This window comes from Spermophilus citellus (assembly GCF_964194105.1).
Source record: "Spermophilus citellus genome assembly, chromosome: 4".
NCBI lineage: Eukaryota > Metazoa > Chordata > Mammalia > Rodentia > Sciuridae > Spermophilus > Spermophilus citellus.
In genome coordinates this window covers 21,071,038-21,096,122 of record NC_138185.1, presented here as the reverse complement: position 1 = coordinate 21,096,122, position 25,085 = coordinate 21,071,038, and the positions used below count along the sequence as shown (strand labels likewise).

The 25,085-nt window shown below is 42.2% G+C and overlaps 1 protein-coding gene across 3 annotated transcripts in view; it reads left to right on the top strand.

Annotated features, from left to right (window-relative positions):
• CTNNBL1 (catenin beta like 1) overlaps positions 1–25,085 on the top strand; it is a 161,655-nt gene that overhangs the window by 21,137 nt on the left and 115,433 nt on the right. For 2 of the 3 annotated variants that reach the window (XM_081291768.1, XM_081291770.1), the window contains exons 2-3: positions 15,304–15,492; positions 19,854–19,960. In XM_081291768.1, coding sequence (XP_081147894.1) covers positions 15,304–15,492; positions 19,854–19,960 — 296 coding nt within the window. The remainder of the gene's footprint in view (positions 1–15,303; positions 15,493–19,853; positions 19,961–25,085) is intronic. The other variant, XM_081291769.1, reaches the window with a different exon arrangement.

Here is a 25,085-nt window from a genome sequence, read left to right as displayed (position 1 = left end):
AAGAGTTGATTGGCATTTCTTTTAAAGACTGGATTTCTCTCTGACCCTAAAGCAAGAGATCGATTGCTTCATTTATTTGCCAGAGATTTACTGTAAGTCTACTGTGGGCTGTAATTGCTGTTTTCTCTTCACCCAGCCATGCAGGCAAAAATAAGAGATCATACAGAACAAGATTAGTTTTTATTTGTGTTGGTTGGGTCTGGCATATCCATTTCCATTTTGATATATATATTTTTCTTTTTTTTTTTTTTTTTTAACTCTTATGGAGTACTTTTTTCAGGTTAGGCACTTCCACATATTATCCCTCAACATTGAAAGATTTTTTCCAAGGATGAAACCAAGGTTGAAACTGGTCATTTGTCCAAGGTCAGCACTACTAACAACAAACCCAGGTGGCTTGGTAGGTGACTTGGTCACCAGAGTCCCTTCTCTTCTCACTGCATGTTTCCCTTTTAATGGGACTAACTTTAGCATCAATTTCTTAATGTTTTGTGTTTTGTATAGGCTGAAGACACATGTGGGCTTCTAAAACATACCGGAGCCTCTAACAGTTTACTCAGGTGTTAAGAGTCAGACAACAGATCTGTAGTAAGCACAGAAACCAGACACAGGCTGATTTCCCAGCCACGTGTTGGTAGCATGATGTTGTCAACTTAGGCTGCCTGTCCCTGGTTGAATCCGTCTACCATGTCCCAGCTCTCTGACCTTTGGCGATTTGCTAAGCGAGTCTCTTGCACCTTGGCTTCCTTGCTTTAGAAATGGGGAATGGTATTGCCTACCTAGAAGGGTTGTGAAAGGATTAAAAAGAAAATGAAATGTTAAGTTTCTGGGGCAGAGCAGGCACAGTTAGCAGTAACCGTGTGTGGTTTGGGTAGTCACTTGGCGAGGAAGCTTCAGGAGGAATTCTTTATGGGCTCTTTAAATCCCAAAATTCTGTGACATTAATGCCTCCTGTTGTTGAAATTTGTGTCTGACTTTGCCTTTAAGGTCCAGCCTGGTTTACAGGTGCATCTTGTTTGGAAGAATGGCTTGATTCCCTTGTGTACAGGTGTTTCGGGCAGTTTTGTCTCTGTGCTTTTTGGTATGTTTACTGGAATTCTCAAGTTTCTAAGTAATTTCAGTCTGAGACAAGTGAGTAGAATTGATGTCAGGCTGCCTTAACACAGGTGTTATAAACAAGATTAAGAGGTTGTTGAAAAGATATCAGGGGAGCTCTGGGGCTGGCTTTCTGAAGTCATTCTAAATTGACAGCTAATGGGTAGCTTGCCTTGATGGCTTGCTCTGAGTCGGCTGTAACTGACTGGAGATTCACCCACAGAGGAAACTTGCTTATGAAGATTCACGTTCCTTTTTCATGAAGTGAAGCTATAGTAAGTAGCATGTAAAACTTTCTGCATCATGCCCCACATATTTGCTTTGCACTATTTAGTTACTTTTTTCTAAAGGCAGCCAGTTTCAAATTTGGTACTCTAAGCCTGCTAAGCTGCAAAGAAAACTTTTCTTTTATTCCATTATATATTTTTTTGTGTGTGTGTGCATAAGACATTTCTTTACCTATTTATCTTACCCTTGGTAGAGTTCTTCTTGCCCATTTTGCCTATTTGATTCACTGGATGCTCCTGCCAGGAAATTGAATAATTTAAAATATTTTCAAAGTGAGCAAGTTATTAGTTTAAAATCACTTTGAAATTGATTTTATATAGCCTCCCTGAGAGAGAGAGAGTTGTGGAGGGGTGGGGATAGGGCTTGTATGGGGAATTTGTAGGTGCTTAGGGCTACCAGAGAATTTCTTTGGATCATCTTCCACATGGTCGGCAGACAGGGTTCTCTACTGTTTTCTAGTGGAAGAAGCATTTCTGACACTGAATTGTCTTGTGTAAGAATAATTCATTCACTCTCATTGTCTTTATTGGGAATGGAGGTATTTTGCTAACTTTGTAGTTTATATAGCTTCTAGAAATGGTAAAACCTTTGAGTTGAAGAAAATAAAGTACATCTGAGACAAAAGCAGGCACGAAACCATCTCTTTTCATTGTCTGTGATGGACTCATCAGCAGGCATGTATTGAGGCCATAACACCAAGTACTTCATTCGGGCTGAGAGAGGTAGGTAAATCAGCACTCAGGTACTGGAGAGTCTATTATATAGTCGTGTTATATTTTCAGACTCCACAGTATCACCCATAACGTTGAAAAATATTCTTTCTTAACAAGATACTCAGGATAAAGTTCCATCTGAGTTCTATCTTCCTTGAAATAAATGTGGCAGCTATTGTGTTAACAGCGTTATGTGGGTAAGTTCTAAGGTTTAAAAGAAGTTAACCGTAATAGCTAAGATCCTAGATTCTCGGGACCAAAACTGGGTCAAAACCCTTAAACGATGAATGAGACTTGTTTATAAATGAAAAAAGTGGTTGGTTTCTTACTCATGACCTGGTTTGCACTCACCCAGGCCTGGATCATTCATTCTACCTGCTCTTTTTCTCAAACTTCTTTACTTTTCTCTCTTGTTGTTCTGTCTTTCTGGTAGTATATACCCTTCCTCCCAATAACTCCTGCTTGAAAGAAAAGTGCAATTTTGAGTCTTGGCATTGAACTCAGAGGCACCTTATAGATAAAGTAATTAGAGGTCTCCTTGCCCCGCTTTAGCCTTAATGAAATCATACATTGCTAGAGGCAATATCCCCCTGGCTGGAGGCTTCTCTGGTGTGATTGTATGTAACAGGTGTGTTGTGTAACTGATACAGTATCTGGTCTGTGTTATCCTTAAAAGTAAGGTGAATTTGTTGTATCTTAGCCTTGGTTTAAAACTAAGTAATTTAAAGTAGCATTCCCATATTAATTTGTCTTTTAATGTTTAAAAGTTCTGAACGAAGTGGTGTTAATAGTAGGTAACCTGGGGCTCCATGTGGGGCTTCCACAAATGATCTGGAGGCAGGGTTATGAAATGAAATCCCCCTGTGGATGAATGACACTAAGTTCTCGTGGGTATCAAAATGCCAGCAAGCAAGGAGTAACTGCAGAAAGAGGTCACCTGTTTGGGCAGAAAAGCAGCAGAAGGATTTTAATGTTGGCTAAAAGATGATGGCAGTAGGCAGAGATGGTACGAGTATGCCTTTAAGAGAGTTTCTGAGGTGGTGACAAGGAAAGGGGTCTGGATGGAGCCTGTGTGTGCTGAGCGGGGAGAGAGAGGTTTCAGGCCCATTTTGGCTTCAGGCTCGAGTCTTTTCACCTCTTTGAGTCTGTTCACCCGTAAGTGGTGGGGTCAGGCTAACAGTGAATGCCTGAACCTGAGCATTACTGTGTTACCTTCCGATTATCACTTGGAGCCACCATTAGAAAAATAAGCTATAATGTAAAATATTGACTGGATGGTACAAAGTGATTAATATGTAGGTGCAAAACAGCTAAGTTCTGTCTGGAGTCACTGTTAACCGCCGAAGAACTGTGAGCCTTGCTAATAATTATGATTCCTGGCTGGCCCGTCGTCGGCTATCTTCTCCCATTGAATTAATTATACTGGTTCCAGTTGGGTGTAGATGTCCCTGCCATGGTCTCATTGTTTCCTGCACATACTTCAGCCACAGTACTAACCAAAAGGTTTGGTGTCCCTCCATTCGTTTTTTTTTTAAATATTTTGTTTACATTTTAGTTTTCGTCGGATACAACATCTTTGTATGTGGTGCTGTGGATCGAACCCGGGCCGCACCCATGCCAGGCGAGCGCGCTACCGCTTGAGCCACATCCCCAGCCCCACTCCATTCACTTTTCTATGTTGTTTCTCATCAGATGGAAAAGTCCTCGAGGACAGGAGGACTCTGTGTGTCTCTGCTGTTTTTAAAGCTTTGTTCTCCAGCCTGGAGCTTTGTAGGTGTGTAGTAAGTCTGCCCTGGGAGCTCGATGTGGGTGGCTCCTTTCTCTGTCTCCCCACTGTGTTCTCCACAGGTTATTGATCAAGTGGGATTATCTTACTTTTTAAATTTTATAACCCTAGATAATGTTAGCAAGTATTTTATTATATTTGACATAAAATATAATCTGTAGACAAATAATTTTTTGATTCCTACATTTATTTGTTCATGGTTGGTATTTTTTTAACAACTTTGAAACCTTATCAATACAATGGATAAAAAAATTACTTTTTAAATTTAGAAAAGTGGTGGTTATTATCATTTGAAAAAGTCAGAAAAGATTAATTTTCATTTAAGTTGGGTTAAGGCTCAGAAACAGAATGTCAGAATCTTAGAAGTCTAGAGAGTCCAGCTGGAATGGAATGACACATAACTCAGGCTCTCTTGGGACACTTGCAGTGAAGGGGGAGCCTCCTGTGTTCTTGTTCACTCTAGTGGTGTGTATGTGCTAACAGTTAAGTGAGTACGGCGCAGTGAGATACTGTTTATCTGCAGCAAGAGTCAGATGCCAGAGTTCCTATCCTTGAGGATTTAGTTCCTGGTTTACTAGAGGAGGTGGACATTTATTAATGCACACGTTGTGTACTAATAAAGATCTAATTCACTGCCAAGAAAGCTCAGAAATCCTTCTGGAGTCCTTGGGGAACTCTCCAAGGAGTTGATGTTCTAGTTGGGGTTCCAGGCTGGGTAGGGTTTCTCTAGCTGGGATGAGGGGAAGGAAGGTGTTCTGCCTTTTTAGTAGCACTATGTACCTAGACCTCAGTACTAGGCATCCGTTAAATAACTGAGTGGGACTCCTGGGTCCTGCCCCAAATCTTCTCTGGATCCCTTCCTGGTTTATCCTGCAGGTTTCTAGACCTGCCCTGCTCAGGCATTTTCTATTTTGTAATGCCCCCCCCTCTTTTTTTCAAACCACTGAGCTACATCTCCAGCCCTTTGTATAATTATATTTTGAGGAACTGGGATTGCAGGTGTGTGCCACCATGCCCAACATGTAATGCCTCTTTTAAGGTGCTGGAGCTAACTCAGTGTTGTGGGACTATGACTTTGGTGGATGTCTAAAAGTGCAACCTTAATATTATTAGCTTTTTTTTTTCTTTAATCAAAGCTGGTCATCCTGTTGTCTCATTGAATTTGAGATTTACGAAAACTCTCAACTCTGAATGAACTGTTTTTGAGTCACGTTCACCTGGAAGGTACTTTTATATGTCTGTTATTTTGAATATAAAGATAATTGCATGTTTGGTTCCACCAGTTATGGACCTGCCTGTCTGAGCTACTATGCAGCTACAGCTTTCCAACTGTTGACTTGAATAACTTTGTAAAAGATCTTGTTGATCTTCAGGGACCCTATAGATATTATGGGCCCTTAACCTTATTCAGTAACACTATCAAAGGTCCTCAGGCTGTTGGGCATGACTCTTCTGTGGCATCCTCTGCTAGATTCTGGTGGTTCCCCTGTCTTTTCTCCTTGACTCTGTGTAAAACCATGCCAAATTTATTTCAAATCTTTTTCTAATGAATAGAATATTAAAAGTCTCCTATGTTCTGTAATTCCACTTCATTGTAAACCCCTCCTGAACATATTTTCTCTCTGCCTGCCCACCCCAGAAGCAGTTTTTATTCTGAATTTGGTCATTATTGTTCCCATGTACTTTTTTTTACTATTACTATTTGTGAGGAGCCACAATGAATAACCACACCCTTCCAGTCCTGATGCCTCAGATTCTGACCAACCCTTGGATTCCATGGGCTTGGGCGGGGTCTAGCTCCCACAGCAAGGGGTCTTCTTTGTGGGATGGGCCCCTAGGGTTGAGTTACACTCACCTGTCCCTTAGTCCTGCCCCTTCTGCCCTTTTTTAATAGAACTTTCTGCTTCTGCTTCTGCTTCTGCTTCTTCTTCGTCTCCTTCTCCTTCTTCTTCGTATATTTTTAGTTGTAGGTGGACACAATACCTTTATTTTATTTTCATGTGGTGCTGAGGATTGAACCCAATGTCCCACGCATGCAAGGTGAGCGCTTTACCCCTTGAGCCACAACCCCAGCCCCATTGGATAGGACTTTCTAAGAACAAGAGTCCCCCCAATAAAAGCTCACTTCCAAACATGCTTTCTGTCTTGCCAGCCTCTCATGACTTTCTCTTGCTCTCCCTTTTGGGGAGCCTGAGGTCGAGAGCAGGGAAGCCGTCCTGAAGCTTGTGTAAAGGTAAATTGTGTTTGTGTTTTATTTGGTGTCCCTACAAATTCACACAAGCAATCTTAAGTTCAGCTGTCCACGCTGGTTGGGGGCAGCAACTACTTATGTGTGATCCATTGATGGTGATTTCTCCCTTATTACAAACATACTCCAGTGAACATTCTTTAACTCTCTCTTGGTGAATGTGCATGATAATTTCTCTGATGAGTATATATACCTTGGAGTAGAACTGCTGGGATAGTCGTAGAATATGTGCATTTTCAGTGTTATTAGGCATCATCGAGTATGTTTTCATTTTTGTCAATCCAATGACATGATTTCTAGTGAGGTTGGGCCACTTTTTTTGTGTGTTTATGGGCTACTCAATATTTTTTCTTTTGTGATCATCTGCTTTGTTATCTTATTTAATCTTACTGTCTTAATCTTTAATCTTTAATCTTACAGTCCTCTGAAGTAGCAGCAAAGGCTATTTTTTAATAATGTAGCACTGATTATCTAAGTTGGTGTGACTCTTAAGTGATTCACTAGAACCCAGATTTTTCTAATTATTACTCTGCTACTTTTGAACCATGTTACGTCTTTTAGATTAATACTATTCTGTTGTTATTGTTGTTGGATTGATGTCTAATATTCCTTCCAGCACCTAATAGAGTGATGTTGAGGCTCTATTAGCTCAGTAAATACTTCTGAATGAATGAATGAATGATGATGGTTCTGGTGTAGCTGACAAAACATATTCGTAATAATTCTGCTAAAATGGAGATGGTTTACCTTCCAATGGTTTTACAAGTATCTGCCTATGGTAGCTTTGATAAATAAAGAAACCAAATCAACATTCAGCTTTCTGAGGTAGCTGCAGAATTAATCAGAGAAGATGTCAAAGTAAATCATGGACATAAAAATATAGTTTGTACTTCTAAAAGAGAAATTTGCGCAGCCTTTGGAGGTGAGATGAATGTATATTCAGGCTTTAACAAGGAATAAGAGTTGGGGGGGATTGATGAAAGTTTTCATGACTAGTGATTTAAATCACAGCCATCTTACCTGTCAGCCAATCAGATTACAGATTGCAAGTGAGATTGCAATTTTGATTTCTGATATATTGATATTTCCCTTCATTGTGGACATTATTAAAAATCACATTTAAGCTGGGCGCAGTGGCGCACGCCTGTAATCCCAGTGGCTTGATATGCTGAGGCAGAAGGGTCACGAGTTCAAAGCTAACCTCAGCAAAAGCAAGGTGCTAAGCAACTCAGTGAGACCCTGTCTCTAAATAAAACATTAAAAAGGCATAAAAAAGGGGTGGGGATGTGGCTCAGTGGTCGAGTGCCCCTGAGTTCAATCCCTAGTATCCCCCAGCCCCCTGCCAAAATTACATTGGCCTGTAATTACTATGATCTCAATATTTATAATTTTTTAAAAAATAAAACTGGGAATAAGTGGAGGTTCTGTTTTATATTTTGTTGTGACTTTGTTTTGGGGTTTTAAGAAGTTCTTGGTACTTTTTTTTCCCTCCAGCAAAAAGGTAGTAGGTTGCCATGATTCATTGATTTTTGTTTGTTTTTAAGGTTAAGCCTTATAAATTTGCAAAGGCATAATATATAATTATATATGAATGTCTAAAATGTTCACTCAGATGTTCCCTTAAATATGATTATGATAATTCCTTTCATTGGTGTAGCACTCTATGGTTTACACAGGACCCCTTTGTGAAGTGTTCTGTTTAGTCATCACAACAGCCCTTTGGTGGGTGGAATTTTCTGTCTCTGATTACTTTGATCTCTAATTACGAATTTTGGCTGATGGTAGTTGCAGCATTAGAGATCATGAGCTTTTTCAGTTGTGCCTTAAGCAAATTTGCAAGGGAGTCCTGATGTTAACTTTGGCAGGTTTCAAGCCTGCAAATATTGATTGAGCCAGAAGTCCTAGTTGTAAAATGTCACCAGTGAATGTGCAGCCAGTGAAGGCAAGGAAAACTCATTACTGCAGCTCATCTGTAACTTCTGGGTCAGGCCACTCACTACCATCTGGCAAAAATGAGTGTTTGAAAACTCCCTTTTATTCCGACAAAAGGTAATCAGGAGAGGTTAACAACAGATGATTTCTGAGCATTTCACATTGGTTAGACCATTCTGTCCATAAGCTTGGGAGACATTCCATATGTCTGATTATCTCAAGAGGTATTAGAAAGTTTAAAAATGATGGAATCCCAATGTAATGGTAGGAAGGAATTTAATTGTTTACTTCCCTTTCTTCCGTGAATTGCATCCGCTTCCCATTGAAAGTGCATTCTGAAAAGAGTAGGCAATGGGAAAGGAAGAAGTAAATAGGATTGTGATTTTGAAGTAATACTTTATTTTTTTTTCTTTTTAATGGGAGAGCAAGACTAGACCTGTTTTTTAAGGAGAGGAATTAGGGACCAGGGAAAGAAAGTCTAACTTGAAAGGTTTTCCTCCATGTAATGAACTCTCTGAAGGATCCAAAGGTGGAGGGCACAGATTAGGGAGGAGGGGAGCGTCTGGTCATCGCAGGTGTTGGAAGGTTCCTGTCTATGCCTGACCAGAGATGCTTTAGAAGGGATTCAGATTTCAGGTGGTTGATTGATTTAGATTGAGGCTGCCTCTAGCCTGGACTGATTGTAGTGTCTTAGAAGAATTATGGCAAGAGATTGTGAATCTACATGTACACAAGCGTTTTCTGTAGAATGAATACCTAGCCTCTCGTCGATATGGATGTTAGAAACACAAATCAAATGAAAACACTGCCAAATAGATATTACCAAATAGAAGTTGTTTGTTGTCATCTTGTCTGTCCTTGGTCATTGGCTACAAAAAATGCAACAGGGGCAGGGGCGCGGTGTGTGTGTGGGCGCAGTGTGGAGGTATCTGTCAACATTTTGGCACTAAAAAGGATCCACAGTGTAAAACTAGCTTCTAATGGTCAAAGCCCTTTTTAGCCTCAAGCCTCATTAATTTGGAATCAAGTGTGACAGAGAAAGAGGGAGAGAGAGAGGGAGCCACCCTCCATGTCCTGTCTGTTGTGGGCTAGCCGTCTGTGTTTAGAAACGTTCTCTGCATGCACAGGTTGATGCATACGGAGGTGTCTGTGTGAAAGGGGTTATCTTCCCAGTTTATAGACTGAGAAAACTCAAACCTGGAGAGGGAAGGTTACCTTTCAGGGCTGTTAAGTAGAGGGGACAGGATTTAAATTTAGGAATATCAAACTCTTCATTCAGGCCATCCACTATCACAAGCAGCCATGGATTAGAAGCCTTTTCCTGTTGATGGCCTCTAGCTATAACCTCCTGTCTAAAATAGCAGCTAGTCTGTGTTCTTACATTTTAATAATAGCTTGTTTATTTATTTACTGGTGATTTCTTCAACATTGTCTTATTTTTTCCAACCAGTCATGAGTTAGTATGGAGAAGGAAGCATCGTCTGGGGAATTAGATAAGAGCTCAGAATTCCTGTTCTGTCGGGAGGTCCATTAGATGGTCTTTCTTCCAGCTCCAGTTTCCAAGTTCTCCCCCTTGTTTGATATTTAAGAAACAGCACTTCATGCCCCACTTGGAAGACCCTTTTCTAAGGTTCTCTGAGCTTCTTAGTACTAGGTGAGGAATTCTAGATTATTTTGAGGTAATTTTTTTGGACATTTTCCATTTCCTTAGTAGAATTAGACATCTTTTTTTCTTCTGTTGTTGTGAAAGTGTTTTTTATAAATTATCCCTTCTTTACCAGGTAACTTGGAATGTTGAGCTATTTAGACACATTCTCTCATATACTTACACTGTTATATCCTGATACAAATGTGCACTTCACATTAATAATTGCACTGTGTGTTTTCATAATTTATCATAATGATACCATTATTGCTTATTATAGAAGTTCCCTTTCTTCCCCCCACCCCTAAGTCTAATTGAGGTCAGGACAGACCATAAATGCGATAATATAGATTGCGTGCTCAGAGGAAATGGAGTTGGTTTCATAGTGGAGTTTAATTTAGGCTTCTTCTGGTGATGTAGCCTCTTCCTATGGTACATTACTTTGAGCCCAATATAACTGCATGTTCCCACAGCCCCTCATTATAGCTGCAGCTTCTCACTGCTTTTTAATTAAAAAAAAAATAGAAGGGAAAAATGAAACCTAAAGCTTAGGTTGGATATTGTCTGGGTATGCAGGGAGTATCCTAGGCAGATTGCGTATTAATTTTTTTTAACTCTTTCCAAGCTTTCATGGAGACGTCTTGATTTCTCTTTCCAGTGGGATGGATGGAGGTGCACACACGCAACAAGGTCATTCAAAAGCTAAGGCATTGTGTACATTGTCTCGAAGCCCACTGTGGGCTTTGAATAAGCAGGGGCCAGTTGGCACCCTAGAAGGACTACCAGCTGTGTGGTTGGGTGGTGGCAAATGCTTTTATTCCACTTGCTATGTCTGGGGAGAGGCAGGAAGCCTGGAAGGTTGAGTCCCTTGAAGGCTGATGTTCTGGTATATCAGAAGTTAAGAGTTTTTTCTCTAGTCCTGTGGGCACTAGCAGCAGAGGAATGACTTTATTAAGAGCGGTTGCTTTTGTCATTCCTTCATCTTGAAGGATTCCAAATACCTTTCAGAACCCAAACAAATTAACCTCCAGAGGTGACTGGTAAGAATGGTTTAAGCCTCTTAGGATTGGTTGTATGCGGCAGGAAGAGCTGGGCCTCAGCAGCTGAGCCTGGAGGCTGTGTGATTTCTTGTCTGGTCAGCAGCCCTTTCCTTGGCTCCCCTTGGCTCCCATGGAGCGCCATGCTGCTTCCGCTCTCACAGCTCTGGTTTTGTTTTGTGCAACCAGTTGTTCTCACGGTGAATGTTGGGTAAATATAATCAAGAAGTGTTTTTCTGGGAGAGGATGTGGAGTCAGCTTCATCACAGTGCTTCACTCATTGATGCCGGAAGGATGATAATAGTTTGGTTTTATTAGGGAGCGGGAAACTCTTCAGACCTGTGCTGTTCAGTACTGTAGCCATTAGTCCCTAATGGCTGTTGAGCGCACAGAATGGCTCTAGTCTGCATTGAGCTGGTCCTTACTTGTAAATGCTACCAGCTTCCAAAGACCTAGTGTGAAAAGGGTAAACTATCAAATTAGCAATTTTTTAAATATTGACTGCATAGTGAAGTGATAATATTTGGTTACATTGGAGTAAATAAAATTCATTATTAAAATTAATTTTCCCCTTTTTATATTTTTAAAATGTGGCTACCAAAACATTTCAAATTACATCTAGGGCTTGCATTTTATTTCAGTTGACCCCTCTGTCTTAGACTGGAGAACTCTGACAGCAAGTGGTGTTCGTCTTCTTCACACTCTGCCCAGTACCCAGAGCAGTGCCTTAGATGTAGTTGGCACTTGATATTTGTTGAAGAAATGAATCCTTTATTACCCAGAGTGGTGAAATCTCAGGAATGAGTATGAACTTTTCTATTTGGATTGTTAGTTTTAGAGACAGTTGAAGGAATACAGAGCAAAGTTCTCTAAATTTTGCCCTGGGAGAGAAGAATGTTGAAATACGGTACGCCAGGACCTTTCACAGCTCCTAGACCCTGGGAGATGGAGGCGGGAGCAGCGGCGCTGGCCCTGGAGCCACATCAGAGTGCCCTAGAAGGCCCTGCCCTGCCCTGCCCTAGCCTCATGAGAGGGAGGGGCTGGGGACACCATTGGACCTAAAGGTGGCTTTCTTAGGGATGTTGCACATAGGCTATTCATAAATATTATGAGGTCTGTTCTTAAGAATCTTCACTAGCCCGCCCGTTCTGTACCTTTGTCCCCATTTAGACATGGCCCAGCTGGAAGCCTGGGACTGCTCCTGGGCCAGCTGATGACTTGATGATGCTTTTAATAACTTATTTGTGAAATTAATGAATTAACAAATAACTGTTTTAATTTAACCACACTTGTGCAACTTATGTTTATGGCTATACCTAAGTCCCTCAGATCTCTGTCATCAGGGTCCTAGAATCATGGGAGGTGAGCAAACGTTCCAGAGGTCAGGTTCAAGTTTTAAGAAGGAACCCAGTTGTCTTTGTAGGAATTTATGAGAAGGTCTTAGGCATCCTGTCTCCTTGCTTATAAAGCAGAACTGTTAACTACTTCTGGTCCCCAGAGATGTGGTGGAGATTAAAGTTCTGCAGAAGGAAAGTGCTATTTCAGTGAAAATTGTTAGATGTGAAAATGAAACCCCTCCCCTGACCTCTGTAGTGTTTGTTTTAACGGGGAGCCGAAGAGGTTCAAAGAGACATCGCCAGCATTATTTCTGCTTTGCATTTTGTGACTGTGGCAGTATTTCGCTTTCTCCTCTTAATTGTGGGCACTGCCTTTTCTCCCTGCCCTTGGAGATGAACCATCAGAAATCTCCTCTCCATGGAGAGCTCTGGAGCTCGTGCCTTGCCTTGGCTCTGCAGCAGGCTCTTGCTAATCAGAATCACAGCAGGGCTTGTTTTATGAGCCTGAAAGAATTCATGTTCCCAGGGGGCTGAAATTCTTACCTGCTGGGGAGCTACAGCTTTCTATTTGAAGCCTGCCCCCCTTCTGGATGAAGCTACCTTTTACTTCCCCTCCTCACATGGAAACTGGTACCTCCTTTTTCTTGTAGACTGTAGTTTCTGAAATGTTGGTTTCTTTTTTTCTTTTTTAGGGTAGAGTAGTAGTGATGATATCAGATTTTTGGATTTAAGAAAATAGAGTTCATATGAGATTATAATCTATCCCATGGAGACTAGGAAGAAAATGAAAAATAGCAGGTGGTACCCTACAAACAAAATTGTCTCTAAGCAGTGTCATATGCTCAGACTTGCTAAAGCACCTGGTCCGTAGAGCCAGCAGGACACACGAGTATTAGAGGGAATGACTTTCCACCCCGGCATAGTGCAGTTCAGGGATGGTTGTCACAAGGCGAAATGTGAGATGTGCATGATAGAAATTTATGTTATTACCAAACACCTTCCCAGGCTGGCAGTGGACATGGCATTTCCTTCTGCTTGGTGGTAACATACCACCTTGCACTAGCACACTGTTGGTGAGGGCAGTTGTATCAGGTAGAGAGAAAGAAGCTCAGAGAGGAACCTAACACAGTGTTTCGCTGGGGGAGACACAATCTCTTGGATAGGCTCATAATGATGATTTTTACATATTTGTTTAGTACTGTTATTACTTATAATTTTTTTTTTTTTTTTTTTTACTTTAAAAGGAGCCTTCATGAGTCCTTAAGGAAAAGGGTGGTTACCTCTATTTGCAGTTATGGAAACTAAGGCTTGGGTAGAAGCATGCTCCAGTTGCACCAGTAGCCAGTGGAGCTGAGTGGTGACATTGGGTCTTTTGATGTCTGCTGTAGGATGTTTTCCCTCAGTCCGAAGCTCTTTCAGTAGTGCCCTGCTTTATTCTAATTCAGTGGAAAGCAGCAGTAAGTACTCCATCATGGATTGTGTTGCAAAGGTAAAATGAGGTCCTATCAGAGCGTTGGAAAGAGCCTCAGAGCAGGAGTCAGGAAGTACCACTTCTGTCTTCCAGGATGCCAGTGGTTTGTGACCTTGAGTGTCACCTGGCCTCCGGGACTTTTACAAATTCTTTAAATTTTTTAATTTAAAAATTACTTAATTGACCATGATTGTTCCAGGGTAGAATGTGATCTCTGTGTGTGTGTGTGTTGGTGTGTGTGTGTGTGTGTGTGTGTGTGTTACTAGGGATTCAGCCTTACTGCCTTGCACTGAGCCACATCCCTAGCTTTTTAAATTTTTTATTTTGAGATGAGGTCTTGTTAATTTTTTGAGGCTGCCTTTGAGCCCTTGAATCACCTGAGTAGCTGGGAATTAAGAGGCGTGCACCACTGCACTTGACTCAATCTGATATGTTTAGAATGTGGAATGATTAAATCAGACCGATTAACAAAATCCATCACCTTACATCCTTTTCTTTTTTTGGTGGAGAAAACACCTGGATTTATTTATTTATTTACTTGCAGTTTTGAACTAGGCAGTACATTGTTTTGTAGTCACCATTCTGTGCAGTGGACTACTAAAGCTGATTTCTCATAGCTGAGGCTTTGTATCCTTGACCAACATCTACCCTCTCCCTTTGGTAACTGTCCTTGTGCTCTCTACTCCTGAATTCAATGTACGATTGCACATATGAGTGAGATCATGGGATGTTTGTCTTTCTGTGCCTGGCTTATTTCACTTAGCATGTTGTCCTTCAGGTTTATCTGTGTTGTTGCAAGTAACAGAATTCCCTTCTTTTTGTGGCTGAATAGTATTCCATTTGTGTGTGTGTGTGTGTGTGTGTGTGTGTGGTGTGTGTGTTTCTTCTTTCATTTGATGATGGACACCTGCGCTGTTTCTGTATATTAGCTACTGTGAGTCATGCTGCAGTGATCATGGGAGGGCAGATATCTCTTTGGCATAATGATTTCACTTCCTTTGGATATATCTCTAGACTGGAGGGTCACTGGCTCTTATGGGAATTCTATTTTTAGTTTTCTGAGGAAACTCCATAGTGGCTGTATTAATTTACATTTCCATAAAAGGGTTCCCTATTCTCTATACCCTCATCAGCAATTCAGGTGATAGCTCTTTGTGGTTTTCATCTGCATCTCCTTGATCAGTGCCTATCAGCATTTTTTCATGTATTTTGTTGCCCATTTGTATGTCTTGGTTTGGGGGGGTCCGCCTAGGTTGCCTGGCCTCTGGCTGCCTTCTACTTTGTATAAAATAGAGTTTGAAGTATAATAGATCTTTGGAAGTCACCTATGTAATATCTTGTTTGAACTACTTTGGGGTGACCATTAAAAAGACTTTATCATCTTCCTTAGACATGAGTTAAAACCGTGTTCTAAGGGGTGGGTTGTTTCTTGGTAAGTGAATCTAACCCAGTGTCCCCGACTCAAGGTGGCTTTTTTCTTTGAGATTTCTGAATATGCAGGATCGTGTGAAGTGCTAAAACTCCATATAAAGAGTTCTGTTGAAAAGAAAAAAGAGAAAGCCACTGTTCCTGGTGTATTTGTAGAATCACAAAGAACCTGAAAAATGACTGCCTGGAGCTTCCCTGCCTTCCCGAGAGTGTGCCCTTGGCTCTTCCCATCAGGAGTCCTGAGAAGTTCTTAGGATGTTTGCCCTGGGTCCTGTCTCCATCTCTTCCGCTCTAACATCCTGTTTCTTTTCTCTCCTTCTCAGCCCAACAGGGGCACAAAACGCCCCCGGGATGATGAGGAGGAGGAGCTGAAAACCCGCCGGAAACAAGCTGGTCCTCGGGAGCGTGGCCGCCATCGGGAGGAGGAAGCCGCTGTGGTGGAGGAAGCTGATGACGACAAGAAGAGGCTGCTCCAGATCATTGACCGGGAGGGCGAGGAGGAGGAGGAGGAGGTAGTCTGGCAGGGCCTGGGCGGGGAGCGGGCCTGGCCCTGTGTGTGGCAGGGCCACATAGTCCTTCATCTGTAAATGGGGTTGACACTTCCTCCTTTACAGTGCTGATATGAATGTCAGGGGAGAAATGGAGTTTGGGAAGCTATTTGCAAAGTGTAAGGACAACACGGAGAGAATTTCTAAAAATCATCCCAGATTACATGCTACGAGGAGGCCCTGTGGGAACAGAGAGGAAGGTGACTGGGTGGCTGGAGGGGCCTGGGCCGCTTCCTAGACGGCTGCTCCGAGGACACCCAGAAGGCACTCGCGACTCTGAATGTAGCCGGGAGTCTTTGAAAGCAGAGTCAAATTCTGTCACTTGGACAAGTGGAGAAGGGCTTTTGGGGTAGAGGAAGGAAGTGGCATCAGCAAAACAACAAAGGTGGAGAAGTTCAAGGGCGTTCTGGGATTAGCTGTTTAGATGTGATAGGGAAAGCAGCTTGTGGCCTGGTGTGGCCTGCTGTGGTGACGTGGGTGGACCTGTAGTCCCAGCGCAGGTCGGGGCTAAGGTGGGGGGATTGAGTAGGCCCAGGGCCTTATATCTCCAGGTCCCTTCTGGAATGCTCTTCCCCGAGTGCTTCACAGCTGGTTTCCTCCCACTCAGGTTTCAGGTCTGGTGTTTCCTCCAAGAAGCTGCCTTGCTCTGAGGTAGCCTGCGAGCCATCCTCGCATCCTCTGTCACTTTCCTCAGTGTATTGTCTTCACAGCAAGTGTCAGGGTTTGAAATTCCTATCTGTTTATTTTATTCATTGTTGCCTGTCCTCAGCCTCTCATGGGACAGGGGCGGCGCTGTGCTATCACAGCAGAACCCCGCACTCAGGACGGTGCCTCGCTCTGGGTAGGCCTTCACGAATATGTAGTGAATGAATAAGTAAATGAAACTGAGAAGAGTGGAGGCAAAATACCAGTGATTACAAACAAAATGACCTTACCGTTGTGCCTTTTTAAATCCCGAGCACTAACTTCTGTGTTATTTCACTCTGGCATTTTGTTCACTACGAATTATGGAAATAGATTCTTAAGAGCCAGCTGTTTTCTACTTTCCTCAAAGACATGATGCTAAGTTTGGATTTTAAAAATGAGGCTGGAGTGTGAGTCTGAGGGAAAAGAAAATTGATTCATATTCCAAAAAGGTCTTTGCTGGGTTGTGACAATAGCTCTCTCCTCATTAGGATTTGTACCAGTGCTAATTTGGGAATCAGCCCTTAAAAGATGGTGCCACTTTGGCAATGTGCGGTGGGGACGGCGTGAATTCTGCTTCCTCTCTGAGGGCAGCAGCCTCTCCAGGGCTCGCACCCGCAGTGCGTGCACACACGTCCCCCCTCCCCTCTGCCTCTGCCCAATCTGTTCGCCCTGCAGCAGCGGTTAATTGACAGGTATAATTCCCGTGTAGAGCAAGGCTGGTCCTGGAGGATTAGGACAGTAGCTGTCATGGGTAAGTGGTTTCTAGCCCGGGAGACAGAAATGTAATGTGGGACCAGGCCTTCCGTTAAGGGACAGGGAAAAAGAGATCGCTTTGTAAAAATGACACATGGACGGCTACAGGTCCAGGAGTTATTTTCTCACTGCCACCAAAGTCCCATTTGATGAAAAACAAGTGATGCTTGCCCCTGTAAAGTCACGTGAACTTGTAAAATATTATTGTCCTTTTTGTGCTACATCACCAGCATTCATCTTTCTGAAATCTCCCTCCGGTTTCTGACATTGAGCTATTGGAGATACTGCTGTGGCCTATGACTAAGACTGATAATTCAGTTTCCCCCAGTGTTGGAGAGAAATTAAAGGGGGGAAGGCCAGACCCTGGAGGGGCTGGTGTTTGGGAATCCCAGGAGAGCTTCTTGGAAACTGACACGGTTTTCCACAGGGTGGGCAAGGGGTTAGCACAGGGAAAGAAAAGCAGTGGCTATTGTTTGCTTTGTTTCAAGTTTGCTTGAAAACTTTCCCAGAAATTTTGATTTTTGTAGTTAAACCCTAGTGGTATGATATGTTGGGTATACTGAGCTTAGGAACAGCTCACATCATTGTGGTTTACCAAATAGTTTTCTGTACATTATTTCTGTAGGCCATCTCTATGACCTTGAAAGATGCAGGAAACATTTTCATTTAGCCCTTCCTGCCTCCCTTCCCCCCTTCAGTGGACCTTGCCTGGGTAATTCTGTGAGCTGGGTATTGGAGAAGCTGCAGTGAACCAGGAGATGAGGGCCAGCAACTGGTACTGCTCCAGTGTGGGGTTGGAGAGATTATCTGGGCCAGGTCTTACCTGACCATCTTACGCAGGCAATGTGAAGGATTCAGGATCTTATTGTAGGTGCAGGTGGATGAATTTGGAAAAGACTTATGAGGGAGAATCGTTTGGTATTAGGGAGGGTTTGAGGAGTAATTCAGCAAAGTTACATTGCCACGTGGCTAGTAAGAAATGAAGGGAGGCTCTCAGTCTTGGCTGAGCTAGGATAGTCACTTTACTTTCTACCCTGTCAGGAAATCTCTCTTGGAACTGTTGATCCTAGGGAGAGGGGAGAGTCCAAAAGAGTACCTCAGGATGCTGGCGTCATTGACACAATCTGAGAAATGTGTTGTGCCCAAAATGAATGTATAGGTATCTCTCACTTAAAACCCAGTATGTGAAAATTGAAACTTACTAATAAAATAAGAGCTGATATTTTCAGGGTACTTACAAAATTATGGGATAATTCAGTGCTTTCCAGAAGTATCTATTTCAAGTTCTAACAGCAGGTTTCTTTCATTGCTTTTAGGTGTGAATTATGGTCAGTGACTACAAAGCTTTGAAGCTGGGAGTTGGGTGCATGTTAGAGAGGCAAGGTGCACTGCAGCTCATTAATTTAAACTGGAAAGTAAACTGAAGAGAAAACATCTCTGAAATTTTGGTGTAGATTGCTTTTGGCAGGGAGTTTTCAGTTTTCAAATATTCATTTTATTTACCTTTGTTGGTATTATTACAGAGTATGAAGTAAGACAATTCTATATGGTCTACTAGCTTTTTGTTGTTGTTGTTGCTTACTTTGGGCAAGATTACTACATTCTTTCTTTATTTATTTTTGGTACCGGGGATTGAACTCAGGGACACTCGACCACTGAGCCACATCCCCAGCCCAATTTTGTATTTTACTGAGAGACAGAGTCTCACTGAGTTGCTTAGAGCCTTGCTTTTGCTGAGGCTGGCTTTGAACTCATGATCCAATCCTCCTGCCTCAGCCAGGATCCAGAACTTGTTCTCAGCAGCTAGTGAAGACCAGACACAGTAACATGGGAGAAAGGTAACACAGTGGCTCTTTCCAATTAGCCATTCTTTGCTGTGGGCTGTGCAAAAACAGGCAGTTGGCCAGGCACGGTGGCACATCCCTGTCATCCCAGCAGCCCAGGAGGCTGAGGCGGGAGGATCACAAGTTTGAGGGAAGCCTCAGCAATTTAGTGAGATCCTGTCTCAAAATTTAAAAATAAAAAAGTGCTGGGGATGTAGCTCAGTGGTAAAATGCCCCTGGGTTTACTCCCCATTACCAAAGACAGCAACAATAACAATAAAACACGTAAAAACAGTAGGCAGTGGGATGGATTTGTTCTGAGGATAGTAGTGGGCCAATTCCTGGTGTGGGCAGAAGATTAGGAGCCACTGTCACTGCCCCTGGACTTGATCTTGAACAAGTTCTTTTGAATTTCTTTTTTTAAATTTTTTTTCTTTAGTTGTCAATGGACCTTTTTTTTTTTTTTTTTAATTTATATGTGGTGCTGAGAACCGAACCCAGTGCCTCACATATGCAAGGCAAGAGCTCTACCAGTGAGTTACAGCCCCTGAAAGACTTCTTTGTTTTTTAAATATTTTTTTTTTAGTTGTCAATGGACCTTTATTTATTTTTATGTGGTGCTAAAGATCGAATCCAGTGCCTCTCACATGCTAGGCAAGTGCTCTAACACTGAGCCCCAGCCCTAGCCCATTGAACTTCTGAATCTTACCTGTACAACAAAGGCAAAGAACAAGATAAATGTTAAATAATAATATCTAGTGTTATTGCTTACTCTATGCTATACGGTATGTTCAAGAAATATTTGTTGAAAGAGTCTCTTCATGCTTTAAACTGAATTCCCTGCATTATAGAGACTGGGCATTATGTGAGACACCCAAGAGAATACATCTGATGTGACCTCTCAGCCATGATTCTCATGGGGGAGAAAAAGTGTATACTGTCCATCAAACCCAGGAGGGACAGTAGCAGAGTGAGGTGGATCATCAGAGCCACAGGAAAGTGGTGACAGTAAATGTGAAATTCTTGTGCACTGAAGTTGTTGTGTTCGTCTCTTTGTACCAGGAGGAACCGCTGGATGAAAGCTCAGTGAAGAAGATGATCCTCACATTTGAGAAGAGATCCTATAAAAACCAAGAGTTGCGGATCAAGTTTCCAGACAATCCAGAGAAGTAAGGCTCTGTTTGGCTGACGTCCTTCCTCCTCTGCAGTGTTCTGTTTGCTAATTTTGTGTTTGTTTGTTTGTTTGCCTTGGCTTTTTGGTCTGGATCAGGAGTCCCAGGATGACCCCCATATTTGGGAAATCACTCATAGGACTCAGAGGACTAGGAATCAGTGTTACTTAGGACTGTGGTTTATACAGTGACAGGGTACTCGACAGGCAGAGTCTGGAGAAATTCATGTGCAGGCTTCTCGCCACGGGAGAGGGCCAGACAGACATACTCCTTTTTCCAGCAGTGAATTGCCTCAACATGGTGCAGCGTGGCTGTCCTGGGAAGCTCGTTTGAGACTCCAAGTCCAGAGTTTTTAATTAAGATTGGTTATGTAAGCATCTCTGGCAGGAACAACACCAGAATTCCAGACTCCCAGAAGGAAAGCAGCTGTTCAGTGCCCCAGGCTGGCAAAACAACCTTATTACTTAGGGAACATTTCAAAAGCCAAGCTCCCAGCTGCCAGCCGTGGGCAGCCTTGTAGCAGGCCCTTCTGAAGATCAGGCCACTATGTTAATTCTTTCCTGCATCATTCTTCTCATGGCTTCCAGTAGTGAGAGCTCTGCTGCTGAGAAAATGTCAAAAGCTTTGGGGTTAGACAAATATGGATGCGACTCCCAAATGATCTTAAATAAGTCACTTCCCCTCTCTTGGCTGTAGCTGTTTTGTCAATGTAAAGAAATAATAGCTTCCACGTGGAGTCGCTGTGAAGAGGAAGTGAGAATGATCGTAGCATTCAGCTCAGTGCCTGCACGTGCTAGATGCTCATTAAATGCCCTGGTGTGATTGTCACCATGAAGTGCCAAAACAACAGATCCTGTGTCTTTTGGCCAGTCTTGAGTCTTCACTAAAAGCTCTTTCATATTTATAGAGATTTCAATGTGCTAAATATCTTTCCCTCCCTGTCTTTCTCCCTTCCCAGATACACAGTTTTAATGAATCTTATATGCTCAAAGCCCCTGGCGATTAAGAGTTGAACAGTATGGTCTTTGCACTCAGGACCGTAGGTTACCAGGGATACTGACTACAAATGCAAGGTAGAAGGTCGTGCAGTCTTTTAAAAAGATAAAAGTAGAGAGCTCTGGGAGTGTAGGGGAAGAGACCGGAAACTCAAGTTCCAGGCTATTGAGGACTTCACAGAAAAGACGGTATATGAGCTGGGCCTTGAAGAATGACTTTAATTATATTAGGCAGAAAAGAACACGGAAAGGCACACAGACAGTGTAAAGACAAAACACCCAGCTGTCAGACTGAAGGCTTCAGTGCAACCCGAGGAGGCCAGTGTGGTCCACCCTGCCAGGGAGCAGAGGAGGGAAAAGCTGGTTACCAGACCAAGCCCACTGCACTCTTGGACAGTAGTAGTAGCTGGATCAGAGCTCTGCTGCCCAGCACCTATCAGGTTCTGTGCTGACCTTCACCATGTGGTAGCACTTGGGTGTGTGTGTTTAATTACACAAGTAATGTATAAATAGGTTGTCATTGTAAAGAATACCAACAGAGCATAAGTAGAAGGAAAAAGGAAAGTTCTCCTTCGCTGCAATGACTCCCTTTGTATTCCCCTACCTAGATGTAACCTGTGAACAGTTCATGAATATCTCTCGGATTATTTTCTGTATACTTAGTAAATGTGAGAATTATGTGTACATTTTAAACTTCCATAGCTCCTGCGGGGTCTCCCACTGTATCTTTATTCTTCCTTCAGCCGCATCTGTCCCTGCGTTCTTAGGCACAGTAACTGTGATGGGTCTTTAAACACCTTTGCCATTTGTTTTATTGTTATTTCTCTACTCAGTGATTCCTGCCTGAGACTCTTCCTCTAAATACTTCTCCTGTCTCTTGGCTCTGTAGTGCCAGCCCAGTACCTGCCGTGCTGTGGGTTTTTGGAAAACATGAGGGCTATTGTATGATCCATTCCATCTTCATTATATCTCCATCACTTAGAACCTAAGACCACATTATGAAGAAGCCATGCTGTAAACTGTTATCACTGAAAGTGTAAGAAATCAGTTTACTTCTTGGAATACCGATATTGCCCTTGGTAGATGTCCCAGCAATTCAGAATAGTGAGTTTCTCTAGGCTGTTGTCACCTTTGGAAGCACTGTGCTTTGGTGTTACAGTTCATAAGCTGTTTTTAAGAAAATGTTTTTAAAAAAATTAACAATGTTTTCTGTTCAGACAAAATTGATATACTATTTTAGTTTTAAAATCTGAACATGTGAAAATTGAAATTATGCATAAGGAAACCTTTTTGTTGTGTCAAAAAGCAATTAGGAAACTGTTTCTGACCTTGAGTTCCTGGATTCTTTCTGGTGTGGTGTTTTTCATAATTCTTGAGACTGGCAAGACTCAATTAAGATGAAAATTGCTAGAGCATATTTGAATGAAACTTTCCAGATGAGATCAAAAACATTCCCATTTATTTTCCCGTATGTGTAGTTGTCATTTTGATCGCATACCCCAAACGCCTCTTCATTTGGCTGCATTTCAGATTCGATTGTCAGTCCTTCCACTACCTCCGCTTTGCACCGAGCAGTGCTTCTCCCAGACACCCCTGGAGTAGCGTGTGCTATCCCTAGGAAGTCCTTTCATCGTTCTTCTCTTCATTTCTGCAGAGTCATAATTATCTAGTGTGTGATTCTCTGGCTGTTTGTACTTTTAAATTATTGAGTACCCCAAAGTGCTTTTGTTACAAAATTCTCAAAAATAGAAGACCATACAAGCATATATGCCATTAGCCATCAGGATATTGTGTAGCTGTCTTGAAAACCCCACGGGACACCCTCGAAAGAGAAAGAGTGACAAAGACGAGTAACAGAATTACTATAAAATAATTTCGGTCTGACGGACCCCTGGAAGGATCCCCACCCCCCACCCCACTATTTCTGTCCTGTGTCCCAGGACCACACCTAGAGAACTGCTGATTTAATTGGTGGAGGGAGCATTGTGCTCCCCCACTGTAATTGCCGGCTGTGTGGATGCAGGTTGCACTCTTTGGTTTCTGTTGCTTTTCTGGTCCAGTGATTTTGAACTTTGCTAATGTTCGCTCTGGTGGTGGAAGGTGAATGTCCTGTCTATCTGAAGCAAATGTACAGCGGGAGGATAGGAGAATGTTCTGTCATGTCAGATGGAGTCCATGATCCCCTCTCAGCCTGGGTTACTGTTTAAATATGTTGCTCATTGCTTTCCCATGGCCTCTTTCCCCAGCCAAGAGTCAGTTATTGCTGAAGGTGTGCCGATTCCCCACAGTAAATAGTAAGTCTGTGCTGTAGAATTTTTTTCTGTCAGCAAAACAGAAGAAAATTGTCTTTGTCACAGCATGGCCAACTTGAAGGTACACAGATTTGTTTGCCACCTACTCTGTGACAAAAATAATATGCTTAGGCACTTTAAATAGAGTATTTATTTTAATTATCACTGTAATTCAGCTAGGAAGGTAAGGAAATTGAGGTTTAGAGATAAGTGGTTAGTATTCTGCTTCCTTGACCAGGTTGGGACCCCGTGTTCTGTGTTCCAGTGGCACTTCTTCTGATAGTACTGGGCGTCCTTACAGTTAATTGTTATAGATTGTTATATTCATGCTAGACGGGGACTCGGTGAAGCCAAAAACTGGGATTATCTTGTTATCTGTTTTAGCCAGTACCTAAGATGGTGACTGGCACCTAGTATGTGCTTGAAATCCTTATTTATTTACAGCCAGTAAATAGTATGGCTGGGAGAATGACCCAGGCATTTACCACCCTAGCTCATTACTTACGTCACACTGGACCCAGAGGTAGTTTTGTGATGTTTTTTATCTTGTAGTTTTGTTTCTACTGGTTTATTTTGTTTTAATAGTTTTCTGACTTTCTAAACTTAAAAATTTTGGTTAATACTATATATTTGGAAGAAGAATTGCAAAGTTGGAAGAAACCATTTAGGTCTTGGCGTGTTTTTTTGTTTGTTTTAGTATTATCCTTAAAAAAACAAAACAAAAAACCCCACAAAACTACCCTCAGTCGCAAGGATCTTGCTTTCAAAGAAACCTATTCCATCATTTGGCAGTTCTGACTCAAGATTTCAACTGAAGAAGAATTCCAACAAATTTGAGAGGCTATCTAAACTATTTGTAATCTTGGTTGCTCCCAGGGTCAGTTTCCATATCCCCTCAAATTAGGTTCGTAGGACAGATTTTTACAAAATTTCAAGGTTGTCTGACTGGCACGAGAGCTTGTGTCTTCTTTTAAGCGTTCTAAAACCATAGTGGCATTTGTGGTCACTGCTTTCCTCTGCTCCTTCCTTTGACAGGCGCCTGCCAAGTCTCTGTGGTGGACGGTAAGTAGGGCAGGTGCTGGTGGCCAGAGATGAGTAGGGAGCAGGCTCTGTCCGGGCAGAACCACCTCATGGTTCTGATTTGTGTTGCAGTTAGGGTTGGCTGAACCATCGAGTCCTTTCTACACACACATACTCTTGTGAAATGCTCCTTTCCTATCACAGACACTTATACTCGGTTTTTTGGTTCAATGCTTCAGTTTTCTTCATGGATCCCAGGTAATTTTCCCTCGGTTGGATTTGCTGCATCATTATTACCTGTCGGGATCTTGGGAATTGATTCTGTTAGCTGGTGTGTTTTCTGTCTCTTTAAATTGTATTAATATGACATTTGTAAAGTTCATCTTTTTTGTATGTTCATGTTCACCCAATTCACTGATCAGAGAGTCATGATAGAACAAAATCATTGATCTAAACAGTCCCGAGGACAGAGCCGCACGGGAGTTTTTGGAGGCTTCCCCGAGTCTGACACTCATTTCCCGATTTCCACCCAGATCCCCAAATCTTGTCTTGTGCTCAGTACAGTTTTGTTTATTGTTATCTAGGGCTCAGTCTCCTTCGCTAGTTCTTCTGGATGGACTAGAAAACATATTTGGTCAACTTACTGTTTTTTTCAAGTTTTTTTTTTTTTTTTTTAAATACCATGTAAGACAAATAAGCCTTAGAAGTTTGCTAAGCCCATTGGGCTCAGGGATTATGCTGTTTTGCTGCCCTGGAATATTTGAATCCTTCTGCACCAGCCTTTTTTTTTTTTTTCTTTTTGCAGTTCTGGGGAGG